The 11861-nt window shown below is 35.1% G+C and overlaps 1 protein-coding gene across 1 annotated transcript; it reads right to left on the bottom strand.

The window, feature by feature from the left end:
- Positions 1-6168: 6168 nt before the first annotated feature.
- Positions 6169-11428, bottom strand: LOC107105144 (cell wall integrity and stress response component 4-like). Its single transcript, XM_015405264.1, has 5 exons — positions 11221-11428; positions 8612-9168; positions 7336-7397; positions 7113-7261; positions 6169-6984 (listed from the first exon to the last, which is right to left on the bottom strand). The coding sequence occupies exons 1-5, from the start codon at positions 11387-11389 to the stop codon at positions 6899-6901; spliced, it is 1023 nt and encodes a 340-aa protein (XP_015260750.1). The 5' UTR covers positions 11390-11428; the 3' UTR covers positions 6169-6898.
- Between the last annotated feature and the right edge of the window lie 433 nt (positions 11429-11861).

Below are 11861 nucleotides of genomic sequence, written 5' to 3'. Positions count from 1 at the left end.
AACAGTCCACTCTCCCTACCTGCTACATGGTTTGGGATCTCCCTGAATGTGGCGGACACTTTGCGGGAATGCACAATTAGAGGTTTAGTGCTCAGTATTAGTGTTTGGGGTTGGGCATAACTGTCCAGCCCAACTAGTAGCAGGCCAGGATACTCACTGGATCCTACATGTTTCTCTTCTCTACAATAAGAGGACATGAATACAAAGTGCTGGTAATTTTCAAGTGGTGAGGATCTTTACCAGACCACATGAAGGCAGCATAATTCCAATCCTCCTTTATTTCTAAGCAGATTTTATTCCCCCATTTGCTATCTACATACTTAAATAAGTCATTTGGTTACTATAAAGAGAGTAGAGTCAGGGAAGAGATAAAAATAAATCTATGAAATGGATGTGATTTTAAAGTTCAATGCGAAAGATATTTTCACTATCTAAAATGCTGCTTTCCACATTATTTTAATGCTTATTGCCATAATAGAAAGATCAGGGTCATTGAGGAGATAGAAGCCAACAGCATGGAGAATGATGAAGGGTCCTTACAGGTAAGGAGAGATTATAACTTCCTGATAATATTTATTGCATGGGGGAAAAAAAAAACAAGCAGGTATGACAGAAAACATTAAATTGAATCCAAGAGATAATAGCCCGAAAAATGTGTCCCCATCTATGAGATGATGGTTATGCCCCTAGAAATAAGGTTTGGATTTTGTTGATTACGTCATTGTCATCTTATTGTTGTTATTTATCTGAACATCATTCTACAAAAATATTACATTTGTCTTGAAAATGAAAATAAACTTAAAATATGTACAATGTAAAAAATATATATATATTATTGAAATGTAAAAAAAAACAAACAAAAAAAAAACAGTAAAACCTGGATGCAAACAATGATAAATTAATTAGATTTGCAACTCTGTGTTCACTGAATAAATGACACTCAGACTAAATGACAATGAGACTGGCTGTTTTGTATTTCTGTCACATCAAGTCAGATACAGTTGTCATTATGTAGCTCAAGTCAAAAATGGGATTAAGTTAGTAAATAACCCAAAAGTACTTAAATATGTATCATATAAAAGTTCAAGTCCTATTAAAAAGCATTTACTCATTTGTTTACTTTTATTTTAGGCCTTTTATTTTATTTTAAGGTTACTTTTTTAGACGAGTTAGTGTGTGTGTGTGTGTGTGTTTCTCTGTCTGTCTGTGTACAGGATAACTTGAGAATTTGTGAACAGTGCAACAAATCAACTGGTAGTGGAACCAACTACCAGTTTTACTCCGTGAAGCAGACACCCTGCTTTAAACTTTGATAAATGTTTTGCAACTTTAATATATTTAATGCCCACCTCTGAATGGGTGTTAAATATCTTATTTAATCAGTTATTGTTTGGACTGCCATATACTGCTTATGAACACACTCCCTACTGGCAGTGTGTTAGAATAACAAATGAAAACGTGAATAGAGCTCAAATCATGGTCAAACTGATAATTCTGTACATACATGGAATAAATTCACCACAGCTTCTGTTCAAAATAGTTTATTAAGAGTTTATTAACAAAAGTCCTTCTTCTCCAAGTCAAACATGTCAGTTAAAAACTCTTGACTAAAACTAGTGAAACTCAACTACTGTCTACAAAGAGGAAGGGAAAACATGGTTTAAAACCATATCATAGTTTGGCATGGATTTTGTGTTTAAGAACCAAAGTTTATTTTGAAGAATTTGGGATGCTATCAAATGAGCTTTTTTGACTAAATTAGAGCGATTGGAATGTTTTCAAACCAATTCACATACAAGTCCATGAATTAAATAAAACATTATTTTAGCTAGTTTAGTTGGGGGAGTGTTGGTCTGGAGGTTACAGCAATGCACTTGTGCTCTGAGAAGGTTGCAAGTACCCTTCTTGATCCCCACAACCAACACTCTAGGTCCCTGAGCAAGACCCCTTAACCCCACACTGCTTCCCAGGCGTTGCACAATGCCTGCCCCCTGCTACCCAAGGGGATGAGTTAAATGCAGAGTTAATTTCTCCATTGTGACATCAATAAAGTTCAATTTCTATTTTCTAATAATGTTTTGTTAAATGATTTCTTTAATCAGGAACCAATAACCTTAAATTGAATTATTCTTCACCCTCTTTGAAATAGCTAGCGGCGAATAAACATGATTCCATTAAATAACTTTTGGTCATAATACAATAATCAAAATGTAATGAGCATGTGAGTAAACACATGATAACACGTTTTATTAAACACATTTTTAAACCGTAGTGAAATAAAGCTTATTTTAGTTTATAAAGAAAACAGCTCAAAATTAGAAAACACATGAAATGAACAAAATCATCAAAAGCATAGTAGAATCTGTCCCTAACTGTGCCAAAACTTAGACCTCTGCCCATGTCCATTTTTGAAAGTCAGAGTTCCCTCCAGCAGTTGGCAGCTTCGGCTCACAGCTAGCGGGGTTCCTTTGTCCCACGTGGCTCACACCAAGGTAAAGGTCTTTTTAGGAGGATTTCACTTCCAGTAACTTTTCTTACTTCTGAAACTCAATGTTACAAACGGTCTGTTTTACAGCAAGTTGGCTCTAAAATGTCAGCCATCATGATTTAAGGGCTGGTTATACTCACGCAGAAGTGTGTCGCAGTGAGCTTGTCGCAGGTATGACAAAGACATTTTTGATTTATGCTCAATTTTGAAGCGTGGTCCGCACCACAACGCAAGAGGGACAATCACAAACTAGATGTGGGTCTAGATACCGCCGAGGCGGTGAGGATGTGAGGGTGAGTTTGTCCTACAATGGAGGTAGATGAGGGCGAAAGAGAGCGGGGATCCAGGTGGAAAAAGGTTCTCAGCGTTCTCGCGCTCCTTGCTCTTGTTGCTGCTCTAATTTCACGAGTTGTTTTCTGCTAAGGTAATAAACAGGAAATACGGCTGAGTAGAGCGGATGTAGATTTGACCAATCAGAGGCCTCCTGTCTGCAGCACTGGCTGTGTTCGAATTTATCAGCTCTGGCTTGCAAGGACCCGGTCTATCTGGGCTTGATCCTTCGTCCTTGAAAAAGGAGACCGGAAGAGTTTTGGGTGTGAATTCAAACAGGTCTACCCTTCGGTGGCTTTTTATGCCATACGCTCTGTCGCTTAGCAACTGTGAAAGTTGACACACAAAGCAGGAAAAGATTAATACAAAACTTTTCAAAGTTTTAAAGACACTCATGAGAATACAGACTGAAATAAAGTCAACCACCAGGAGCATGAACAAGAAAAGGAAATGTAATGCTATAAACCTTAGTCAGTAAAATAATGCTGCTATTTTCAAATATCCATTACTGTAAAAAATGTCCATGGTTATTTTTTCTCCAGGTGCACAGTTTTATGTTTTTAAACACTTTTAGTATGGTATTTTATGGTTTATATTTTAACTCTTCCCTATTATGTTATTCTTATACATTTTTCTAAGGTCCATATTTTGTGAGAGATTTTCTATTCTATTCCATAATAGGGGTAGAAAGATATAAATATAATTATAAATAAATCTAAACGTATGTATAAAAAATATAGCTGCAAAGTATATTATGTTCAACAAAAAAAAATACTTAGTTAAGCAAAATATGCAAAAGAGCAATAAAAAAATAAAAATCACATCAGATAATAGTCCCCACACAGCAGCTATATTAGAATCTGTCCTTAAATTAAAGCCAAACCAATTTGCATAGCATCAGATAAAAAGCTGTAGTTAAATCAAACATCAAAGTCCACATATTTGACTAGGTAACCATTTAAAACAACTATTTTCATTAATTTCAGACGGAACTATTCACATAATTGGATTATATTAAACTTAACTTCCAATATTCACCACTGTTCGCCGCCAAGTACCATTTCCTCTGATCACTGAGCAGCCGGCTAGCTTGGGCTCGCAATGAATTCTGGGATATCCAAGGAGAGCTAGGATACATCGGACCCGTCCTTCAAATTGGGAAAAAAGTAGGTGACATTTGTAGGCTGTATAATGAGGTGTCTTGGAATCCCTACACACCTCATCGGTGATCTTTAGCTACCTCTATGGTAGTGATTCCCAATCCGGGGGTACTTGTACCACTAGTGGTCCGCGAGTGCATTGCAAGGGGTACATAAATATATTTTATTTCTTATTTCTATCTGAAAAACTCACACAAAGAGAAAAAACAATTAGGAGAAATTTATTGATAAAATTACCTTGTCTTTGGTGCTCAGACCTCGGCAGGAAACATAGCGCCTAATTTTGATAGATATGCATGAACAGGAGCAAAGAATAGGGCTGTTTACCCCCCCAGACATGAAACTGGTGGATAGATGAAGTAGATGAACTGATAGATGAAGTTGGTTAGTCTGTAGACTGCTGGTTAGTGAGATGGTATGCTGAGCTTTATGGGGAGATCCAGTGGATTGTGTGAGCTGATACTAGAGTTTCACCCAGGGACCTGGAAGATGGAAGTCAAGTTGGATAACACAGGTTGAGAGAACCTGTCCATGATGAGCAAGCATGGAGTGACAGTGGAGAAGAAAAACTCCCAGTAAGAAGAAACCTCTGGCAGAACCAGGCTCAACATGGCGGTCTTCTGCCGGACTGGTTAAGATGAGACAGGGAACGCAGTAAGAGTCTGAGAGGAATGACAAAAAAATAAAAAAGCTTTTATGAACCAAATAGGAAGTTTTTTCTTATATGTTTGAGTTTAGCTACAGCTGTGAAAAGCATCTAAGCCAAGCAGAGGAACAGACTGGATGTAGAGAACAGATGGGATCAGCTGTTTTTCACATTGATCTATCAGAGATCCTCAAAGCAAGCTCGGGGTTCCTTCATGAAAACAAAGTAAGTCAGTCTATCATTTTTGTTCTTTACTTTGTACCCAATTTATTAAGTTTAAATGTGACCATAAGAGAGTTACTCAGAGTAGCTCTAGTTTTATGAATACAGGTTCATAATATGATTTTATTTTTCATTTATTTCAATTCCTTGCTAGCTTTCAGGTAACATATTAATATTTTCATTATTTGAGCATAAAATGCCTAAGAATTAAATGCTAAAATTAAGAGATTATGTAGGGTAGGTGTTCGCAGAGCGGGTTAGAGCTTGTGCTCTGAGAAGGTTGCAAGTACCTGGTTGATCCCTCTACTCTGGGTTCCTGAGCAAAACTCTTAATCCCACCATGCTCCCCGGGCGGGCACAACAGAATGGCACCCCATTGCTCACCAAGGGGATGGGTCAAATGCAGAGAGTGAATTTCTCCATTGTAGGACAATAAAGGGATTTACACAAGTAAAATAGTTTTTATTTTATAAGCATTTATTGTACGTTCCACTTTTGGAGAATGATCAATAATTTTCACTGAAAGGGGTACTAATGGTAAGACCAAATTCACAAAGTCAATCAAGGTTGGGAAACACTGCTCTATAGTTATGATGGTATAGGCTTAGACTGCTGGAGGACCTAGGCCCCCCTTTTCATGATTTTTCTTCATTCTATCTCTATTCTCCCATTCTGTAGTTTGATCAGCCAATATCCAAGTCTCCCTCAAGTTCTGTTTGGTCAATTTGTAAATTTGTAAATTATACTACCAGAGTTGAAGATTGTTAATTTGACCTCTCTTTTTTTCCCCAGTTTATCATTTTTATTTTATTTTTTTAAATCCTGTTTTGTAAAAACATAAAAAACAAAATTATTCACTAAATTCTTTTTGTTATTCTCTGACCAATTTGTACAATCCCTGACAGAACTCTTGGCACTCCAGAAAATGCTAATGTGATTTTGTTTAAGTCTATTTATAAAATAATCGATTTGAGAATATGCTAATGTGATAAAATTAATATATTTTAATCATTTTTTTAGACAGCTTTAAGAGGATTGTCAATACACTTTGAGGACAAAAAATTGTAATACTGTCTTGGTAAAAAGAAAAATCTAGTTCATAATGGCTTTATATTCAAACAGTGGTTGTAAGAATGTGTTTTACACTTTAAGAATGTATAAGTTTTAGTTTAACAGTTAATGGGGATTTTTTTATGCAGAAACAACATTTGACTCCAGATAGCACTTTCATTGTTGACAATAAAATAGAAACATCATTTTTGCTGATCAGTTTCTTTATTAGAAGCAAGAAAGTGTTTTTATACACTTTTAAACATCTTACACCCTAAAGCTGTTATTTCAGTGATCTCTTATTAATGTAATCTTAATGATTAGTTTTTATGTCTTTGTCATCTTAACTTTAATTTATGATGAGAAAAATACAATTGAGTAACACTTAACAGAATACTGTATACCGAAGTCTCCAATGTTATAGATATATTTTATATCAAAAAACAACAAAATAATAAGGTTTGATATTGTTTAGACATCTTATAATACATTTATACAAAATAATCAATTCATAGATTTCTCTTGAGGATTTGCATGAACAGTGTCATAATCTAATTTGTCATTAAAATCATTCCTTTATTACTATTTTAAATACTTATATTGCTGAATGAAGATGATAATTAGAGTCTGCCTTTGCATAAAGTGCATTGAAAAAAAACTTTAAATCCTACATCACATCCTATTGTATAGACATAACCCTCATGTTAATAAGTAAGTGTACAAGATGTTCTTCATGGATCGGATCCAGGGTTTCACATTCAGAGAAATAAATAAAATTGCAGTAACCTCCTAACAAAACAGCATAGATAATCAGTGAATGTGCTTTTACAAATATTTAAGTTCTTGACTGGATGCTTAAATTTAGAGATGCTTAAATAAACTCAGAAACAATTTTTGGACAACTATTTCTCTTTTAAAAACACCCTTTCATGAGATCCTTTTTAGTTTTCAATTAGAATAACTTTCTGGGGGAAGATTATCCACCACTAGTCAATAGAGAGATTAGTGCTGGCTGGACAACACCCAGGACAACAGGACCATGCAGAGAGCCGTGATGAGATTGATCTTCTGGCTTACTCCACTTGACACTTATTGGAATGAGAGAGGAAAAGCAGGGCATTAGCAAACCTTTCTATGGGAAAATTTCTTAACAATATATATTTGATCATTTCTATTCAAAGAAGTAATGTTTTAAATCTTAACATTTTTATCTTACCTTCTCCATCCACTAAAATGTTAGAGGTATCAATGGTGAAGGCAGAGATGTTTGAAGCTGCATTGATCAAAACATTTGCAATTTGGGAGCCATTAGGAGCAGATGCAGATGCAAATGCAAGATCCATGTTGTTGATGATTGACCCATTGCTATAGAAAAAATAATATAGGATGTAAGAATGTTTGACCAGAGCAATTCTTTAAATTAGATTATTAATTATTACCTGAATGAAATCACTGTTAAACTGCGGAATGAGGAAAACGATTGTTGGTAGAAGGGTTCAAGCTGAAGAAAAACAAAGAAAACATAAGTCAACTTTTAATCATCAAATGTTAAAGCACTATGAGTCGGAACATTGTGACAGTTATTGATATGAAACAGATACAGAACCAAAACCTAAGTGTTTACAATTTTAATATGCATTTGTATATTTATCCTGGAGAGACATCGACAGAGAAAAAAAAAAATAGATTTATTTATACAGACAACACAATCATATTCTTTAAAATTTTTCTATCAAAGGAAAACCAGGTGATTGTAAGGACTCAATGACTCTGCAATCCCTCACAATTAGCATGCATGTAGCGATAGTGGAGAGGAAAACTCCCTTTTAACAGAATCAAACATCCAGCAGAACCAGGCTTAGTTTGAGCTGCCATCAACCGAGGCCGATTTGGGTTCAAAGAGACAGAAGCAGATAAAGAAAGGAATGGAATAAGATCTTTGGCGCTCAGGCCCCGGCAGAAGTCTTCAGTGCTGAGAATCAACATTCGCTTGGATGAGCAACCTAGAAAAGGATTATGGTTGTCTTCCTCCTGGACCCGGACAATGGTGGTGGAATAAACCACAGGTTGAGTGGGGCTGAGAATAATCTGAGAATGAGGGAGGTGATGGGGTGGAGGTGGGTGAAAGTTTGTTTGTGTGTAGGAGAGAGAAGCTGGGCCAGAAGCTAAATGAAGGGGACCTTGAAAGATGATTGGCTTTGGAGAAGGTGCGGGCCCCGTGCTGATTGGTGGAGCTGAATAAGGGACATCATAGGTGGTTCAGGTGAAGCTGATAAGAGTCTTCCAGATTTAAGTTTCACTTAAGTTTCACTACTCAAAGTAGCAGAATGTCTTGAGAAATCAAACTTTTCTAAAATTATTCAGGTTTTTTTGTACTTCATCTTGGTACTGTATTTTCACCTTCTCACTGGATTTTTGCCATATTACTTCTTATTTTATCAAAGCCTCATATAAAACAACATAGTGGCTGTAAGTACCAATTCTAGAATGACTGACTAACCCTAGGCCACTAGGTGTGCAGGATAAATTGTCAGCCTATTTTAAAAGTTGCTTTCTCATTTATTATATAACTTAATTTTTTTCCTTAAAAAAATCTGTATTATTTTTTATGTGGGGAAAAGGTTGACTGCATTGCAAAACTGAATATTTACTGTACCTTGCCTGTGAAATCAATATAGCATTTGGCTATAACATTTTTGAAAGAGGAGGACTTACAATTGACTTTAAAAGTGCAGCTCTATTTATAAATGCTGACGAGGATTGGTCCAACAAATCAGTTGTGAAGGTTTCCCCAGGTGACCTAAAAGTCAGCCTCCTGTTTACTGTCTGCTCCACAGTTGTGGTCGTTGTTGTTGTGCTGATGGAAGTTGAATTGCTAGCAGCTGATGTTTCTGGCTTCTTTGTTGTTGTGTTGTTGGAAGTTGAATTGCTAGCAGCTGATGTTTCTGGCTTCTTTGTTGTTGTGGTGTTGGAAGTTGAATTGCTAGCAGCTGATGTTTCTGGCTTCTTTGTTGTTGTGTTGTTGGAAGTTGAATTGCTAGCAGCTGATGTTTCTGGCTTCTTTGTTGTTGTGTTGTTGGAAGTTGAATTGCTAGAAGCTGATGTCTCTGGGTTCTTTGTTGTTGTATTTCCTAATGTGCTGATTGTGGTAGATGTATTGCCAGCTGTTGTAGTTGTTATGTTTTCCGTGGAGTTCTGAGAAATTGTTGTATTTGGAGCTGGGGTTACTGTACTGTTGGCCGTAGTTGGGGCTACAGTTGTTACAGGTTGACCTGCAAAAAAATAAAACATAAAAAAAAATTAGATTATAAAGCAATGCAAAATCCAGCAATTCACAAAGAAACAATTAATTTATTTAAAGTAAAAAGTCTGACCCCTCAAATATCTTATTTAACTTTGCATTTAATGCATGAACCAATCTTTTTTTTTTTCTAATGCAGGTAAACAACTTATTTTTATCACATTAAAAAGTAAACAAGTGTATCAGAGTATGAACCTCAAATCATTGTGCGTATTTTGGTCATTAGATTGCCTTTTTATTAACTTATACTAAATAAATGTATTATTTAATTTACTGGGTTGAGATAGACAACTAATCTTTTTTCATGGAAGAAATAAAAATCAATATGTGATGAAAAAATTCCTAAAACAATGAATTAATCCAAGATCTTTAGACAGGATTGACTGGACATTTTTTTCTGACTTTTCATCTTCTAACTTGTCTTATACATATCAGTTTTATGTTTCCCTAATCAGCTGCCTTTGCTAACTCTGAATGTTTCCTTTATTTATGTTATTTCTTAATACAGAAATTTGAACAGAAAGCAAAAGCACATAGGATACAGTTTTAATACTATCAATCTCATGAATTTGATCCTTAAAGAGTATGATATTTGATCATGAATGACTAATCAAACACACATTAACATTATATTTCAATTAATGTTCTCTTTGTATTTAAATTATATGTACGATTTTATCCACTTTAAATTTAAAGCTCATTTTGAGGGATCCCACACTGCTCCTAGAGTAGAAGGGGTATATATTTCCTCCAAGATGGTCTCCATTATCAGGAGGTCTAGATATGGGGGTCCTCATCCTATTTTCCATCTCTTATGATTGCCAAAATAATATTCAGTTTAACCATGGAACACAGATGGATAGGTCTTTTGATAAATACCTTTTGGTATTAGGTTTACCCCTTTTCACTAAACTAAACGCTACAGTTTTGATTGATTCTAAGTAAATGTTTTAATAAATAACATTGAAAAACATCCTGCCTTTTTTTTCTTTTAACCGTAATCACATAGTTTCGTTCAATAAAATATATTTCCAATCTGAATCTATGATCTGGTTGAATTTTCTCTCTAAAGTGCCTTGAGATGACCTGTTGTGAATTGGTGCTTTATAAATAAACTGAATTTAAGTAAATAAAAAAAAAAAACATTTATCTTTAATAACCTTAATGTTATAGTCTTGGTTCTATTATGTTTTCTTTTGTGTATTCTGTTTTTACTTGTTCAATCTTTTCTAGTTTTCGTGATTTAATTTTTATTTTGTTGTGTTTTCTGGTTATTTTCAGTTCTCAGGTTTTTATTTCTTGTCCTCTGCTGCCCTCTCGAGTTCTCCTTTTTTCCCTTGCTCCCTTCTTGTTTTTGCTCTGCTCTCACCTGCTCCCAATCTGCTCGTTAGCCCTCCATTTGTTTCAGTCTCCCTTAAATACTCTCTCTGTGCAGTTCTGCAGTGCTGGTTCCTCATCAAACTTCCTCCAACGCCGTCTCTCTGAGCCTTCCACCTTGTGATAGTTATCTCCCTGATGTTTCCATGATTTCTGGTTCGTTTGAATGTTTTCTTGTTTGATTTTTTTTTTTTTGTTGTTGTTTTTGGACTCCTGGTTTCCAGTTAGTTTGGACTTTATTTTATTTTTGGATAACCTGCCTCTGTTTTCAGTAAACCTTCTTTAAATCACAGAGAAATTCACCTCTGCCTTCCTGCCTCTGCTTTTGGGTCGACAATCCAAAACCAAATCTTGACACTTAAATAATTTTGAAGAATATTAATTTCAGAATCCACACCCAGTAGTGTAGCAATATCAAATGTCTGTTAAAATATTACTTGTAAAGGATTTTGTGACTCGAAACAAAGTATTGCAAAGTAAAAATAATCAGTTTCAACTGCAGCCCTACTTATTGAAAGGGTATGTGTAGTGATATGCAGAATTGAAGATAATTATAAATTTCATATCCCATTGTTGAGGTATGATTTGCTGCATTAGTTATTATGCGATATTTTGTGTTTGATTGTTTCAAAGACTTATTACTTACGAATTGCTGTAACTGACTCTGGATCAAAGGTGATATTCAAGGACATGGTGAGGCTGGAGTTCTTTACACCCACTACTAGTACTTCTTGAACATCCTCAGGTTTTGGAACTGCCTCAGCTGGTGTTGTTTTATTAAACTCTACACCCATCTCTGCTTGAGTACCATTCATTCGAAACCTGACTTGGGCTGGTCTGAAAGCAAACAAGTCACAAACTATAAGTGCACATTGTGAAAACATTTTATTACTTGAAGGCTACTATGTCTTTAAGATATTTAGCTTCTCGTTAAACAAACAACCTTTTATTTGTATACATTATAAATTACTTAAAAAATTTAAATGAGAAGTTACCATACCTAAATGCAATGACAAAACTTCGAATAAAGAAGATTCCATATCTTGCTCTGTAGATTATATTATACTAGAAAGAGAAAAAATAATACCAAATAATATTTGTGTGAAATATTACCATATTAAATAATTAATATTAATATTAAAATATTAAAATGCAAAATGTTTTACTAACCACTGTCACGACTTTTATTTCCAGCGCCTTGAACTCTGGGCTGTCTCTTACTTCAAGTGCTGGAACAAATGGTTCAACCACCGTTGCTGCAACCACAAAGACAGGAGCAGGTGCTTC

The sequence above is a fragment of the Cyprinodon variegatus genome, unplaced genomic scaffold (genome assembly GCF_000732505.1).
Source record: "Cyprinodon variegatus isolate N-32 unplaced genomic scaffold, C_variegatus-1.0 Scaffold2093, whole genome shotgun sequence".
NCBI classification, from domain to species: Eukaryota; Metazoa; Chordata; class Actinopteri; order Cyprinodontiformes; family Cyprinodontidae; genus Cyprinodon; species Cyprinodon variegatus.
The sequence above is the reverse complement of the archived record's forward strand: the minus strand, read 5'-3'. Positions and strand labels throughout refer to the sequence as shown.

What these genes read in the sequence shown, in the direction of transcription:
- LOC107105144 (XM_015405264.1), bottom strand. Translation starts at nt 11,389, where the DNA reads ATGAATGGTACTCAAGCAGAGATGGGTGTAGAGTTTAATAAAACAACA. An exon ending in AGAGTCAGTTACAGCAATTC is followed by an intron (nt 9,169 to 11,220) that starts GTAAGTAATAAG and finishes ATTTTTTTGCAG; the next exon opens with GTCAACCTGTAACAACTGTA. An exon ending in CTGCACTTTTAAAGTCAATT is followed by an intron (nt 7,398 to 8,611) that starts GTAAGTCCTCCT and finishes GTTTTTCTTCAG; the next exon opens with CTTGAACCCTTCTACCAACA.